We start from the raw sequence: 3,357 nt of genomic DNA, 5'->3' as shown, positions 1-3,357 counted from the left end.
TTTTTTTTTTTTTTTTTGCTTTTCTGATACTTTACAAGACAAAGAGCAAGACCTTCAAACAAAAGAATCAGGACAAAATGGCCGACAAGTGCTACGCGACCCAAATATAAGTTTTTTAATCTTCACCCCCCCCCCAGTGAATTCGATTGTGAGGGAAATGCAGTCGCAAAACGGTCGCAGCGGTCACGATGAGCTTGCGGCTGGCTGACCTGTGGGAAGCGGAATGCTGCTTCACCAGCCTGGTGACTTCTTTGGTGTTCCCCACCTCGCCGTCGGTGAAGACAAAGAGCTGGGAGGGGAGAGTTTGCACTCGGCTTCAAAGTGACAAAGTTGACTTGCGTTTGACCCGACGCCTTCAGGTGTACGGGGGGGCCCCCGGGCGGGGCCCGCGCTGGCTTTCTATTCATGGCCATGTGTCAATACCAGCTGGCTTTTGTTTCATTTCTAAAGGCGGAGCCCGCCCCCGCCTCGCGGAATTCATTTCTCGTCCGCGCCTTTGCGTCGAGCGCAGCCGCAAAAGGGCGAGCGTTACCTGTCGCGGTTGAGCGGGAATGGGGGGCTGGCCGTAGATGTGCTTGAGGGGCTGAAGGATCTCCGTTCCCCCCAGATCGGCGCCCATCTGCTCCACCTTCTTCAGAGCGTCCACCAGGGTGGCCTCGCCGTACTCCACGCTTTGACTGACAACAAAGGCAAAGCGCACCAACGGTTACAAATGAGGAACGGGTTATAAATGAGGAACGGGGGCGAACGGTCGCGCGCCGCCGCTTGACAAAGTTTCCACGCCACTTTCTGTGCACCACTTGTGGGGAAAAAAATGAGCCGCGTGCGATTTTTGTCAGATTACGGAGAGGAGTCGTCGGAAGTGGCTGCAGTCTGTCCGTGAGACCGGGGAAGGCCATTTTGGTGGAGGCGGCTCTGGCGGCGGTTTGGAGCGAAATATGTGTGTGTGGATGTCAAGAAATCCCGAAGATGGAGTAGCTACATGCTTTGAAAAGTAAAAACCCAAAAGCAACTTCCTCCAATCCGCCCACGGTCACGAGGTTAAAAGAAAAGGTGGCACTCATCCTCTTTTGGCTTTCGGTTTGCCTCTTTGCGCCGCTCACGCCTCTCAGCGCGCCGTCTCAATTGGCACAAACAAACAAGTTTACCACCGAGTGGCCTTTTGCGTATCTGGAGAGGAAGCTGTGGAGGGACAAAAAAAAAAAAAAAAACTGACTGGAATTTGGAATTCTAGTTTTGATCATCATAAAAATCTAAGTGAACCAACCAACCACACAGTCCTTCTCTGGGTTGCCTTGGCAACACTTTGTCTCGATTTGGGTACATTTACACATCGTCGGTGACTTGTGCATCCGGCATTCGTCGACCTCACATCGAGTCGATTGATTGACTGATTGGGTGCTGCACTCGGCACCTCTCAAAGCGACGGCGCCGCGTTGGCGAAGCGCCAGAGTTTCCGGTGGATTCTTACGGGAAGACGTGTTGGAAGGAGGAGCCGAAACTGTAGATGTTGAAGTAGCAGCCCATCGGCAGGCTCTTCAGGAGCAGCAGCAGCGTGTCCTGCGTGCCGGCGAGACACCGAGCGTCAAGGACAATGGCAAGTGGGGTGGGGGGGGGGCATTTCTGGATATTGGGAGTACCCTGGCGCTGCTGATGCGGCTCACGCTCCGATGACACTCATCCATAGGGCAATCCATACTTCCGGATCGATCCAGTAGGAAGACAAACTCCCCCCGAGTGGCGAGCGAAGACGTCGCCGCCGCCGGGGGGAACTCGGGGTACAGGCTCACCATCACCACCGCATCCCCCATCAGCGTGCCTGGACCGACCACAAGACAGGGGGGGGAAGCTCCAGCGAGCACGCGGACGCATGGCAGGAAGCGGCGGAGCTCACCGGGCTCGGCGGACGCTTTTCCTGCCTCCACCACGGCGGCTGGCCGGTGGGCGTCCTTGTAGTAAATCAGCAGCTCCACGTCCCTGTCAAACTGGTGTCCCGCGGCCAGTCGAACCTGAAATCCCCCCCCCCGCCAAGCAATAAATGGCATGCCTCGGGAGGGAGCGGCGGCCAAAGGTGTTTGGCGGCCGTCGGACGTACCAGCGCCGAGGTCTGCTCCTTGTCGAGATAGCGCAGAGGCTCCAGGCAACACTCGGAGTCCACTTTGGTGACCTGACGAGGGGACGACACCCGGGCCGAGAAGGACAGAGCGTACGGCGCGCCGGAGGCCACGACGGACGTCACCTTGACGCCTTGGCTTCCTGTGTATTGGGCGCAGCGAAGAAAATGAAAGCCGCGCCCCTCCGAGCCATTTGACGCCAGGAACGGAACGAAGCCCATCCCGGACCGCCCGCTTTTCTTGAGCACGTGGCCATTTTGCCCTTGGTGTGCCTTCATCGGCTCGAGGGGAAAAACTCGTCCCCGGCCGACCGTTTCGGCTGTCGCGTCATCGGCGCTCAACCAACAACTTGAACCAGAAGTGGAGGAGATGAACATCCTGAGCGCTACGCCGGTTCGTTGTCGTGCCGGTTAACAAAGCAGCAAGGACGCTCATCTTCCCCACCTCACGTCAGGAACTTTGCCCGACGGTCGGATGTTGGCTACACATCGGGAGGGGCGGCGATGAACGAGCGAAGGTGGCCGCTGTCCTACCTTGAGGGTGGTAGCGAGGGTTGAGCACCACGGGCAGACAGAACCTCAGCCCGTCGTCCGCCTCCACGGCCAGCTCGGTGACGTACTCCAGCCTGATGGAGGCGCTCTCTCCCGGCGGAAGACTCCCCACGCTCAGGGAGAAAATGTCCGGGCTCTGCTCGCTCTCCTCCAAGAGGAAGGCCTGCCGCCCGGAGCTAAGCGCGTCGTCGTACTCCTCCCGGGCCTGGGGAAGACCACAGGCGGCGTCGGCGGCGTCCTTTTGGGCTCGCCGCTCTGTGGGGATCGCGCTCACCTCTCGTCTCTCCTTCACCTCTGCCACAATCTCGCTTTGCCCGATCTTGGCGGCGAAATGGCAGACGGCCGCCTCGGCGGGCAGAGGGAACACGAAAACGGCCTCGATGGCGCTGTCCTCCTTGTTCTCATAGTGCAGCGAGGCCAGCACGGTGGCCACGTGGTCCCGCACATCCACCTCCACCTCAATGCTCTTCAGAGGAAATGACGTGGAGACACAGGCACACACACGCGCACACACACACAAACACACACGCACACACACACACACACACACACACACACACACACGGACAGGTCAACCGTCCAAACGCAATCGTCTGCATGGAAATGCGCTTGTAATGCGGAGAGCGGTTTGTCAAGCTGCCCGTTTGGGCCCTTCCAGCTCAATCGGTGACTCCACACTCGTGAGATATTCC

General features: G+C 58.4%; 1 protein-coding gene across 1 annotated transcript in view; it reads right to left on the bottom strand.

The window, feature by feature from the left end:
• The window catches only part of LOC109514274 (von Willebrand factor A domain-containing protein 5A-like), a 19,815-nt gene that overhangs the window by 14,427 nt on the left and 2,031 nt on the right, over nucleotides 1-3,357 (bottom strand). Inside the window, exons 3-10 of the mRNA XM_019867213.1 lie at nucleotides 2,940-3,138; nucleotides 2,648-2,870; nucleotides 2,096-2,256; nucleotides 1,895-2,009; nucleotides 1,641-1,819; nucleotides 1,472-1,560; nucleotides 533-677; nucleotides 210-289 (exon numbers count right to left, since the gene is read on the bottom strand). Coding sequence (XP_019722772.1) covers nucleotides 210-289; nucleotides 533-677; nucleotides 1,472-1,560; nucleotides 1,641-1,819; nucleotides 1,895-2,009; nucleotides 2,096-2,256; nucleotides 2,648-2,870; nucleotides 2,940-3,138 — 1,191 coding nt within the window. The remainder of the gene's footprint in view (nucleotides 1-209; nucleotides 290-532; nucleotides 678-1,471; nucleotides 1,561-1,640; nucleotides 1,820-1,894; nucleotides 2,010-2,095; nucleotides 2,257-2,647; nucleotides 2,871-2,939; nucleotides 3,139-3,357) is intronic.

Source organism: Hippocampus comes, unplaced genomic scaffold (assembly GCF_001891065.2).
Source record: "Hippocampus comes isolate QL1 unplaced genomic scaffold, H_comes_QL1_v1.1 scaffold49, whole genome shotgun sequence".
Classification (NCBI taxonomy): domain Eukaryota; kingdom Metazoa; phylum Chordata; class Actinopteri; order Syngnathiformes; family Syngnathidae; genus Hippocampus; species Hippocampus comes.
Note: the sequence above shows the minus strand (reverse complement) of the source record. Positions and strands in the feature narration are given on the sequence as shown.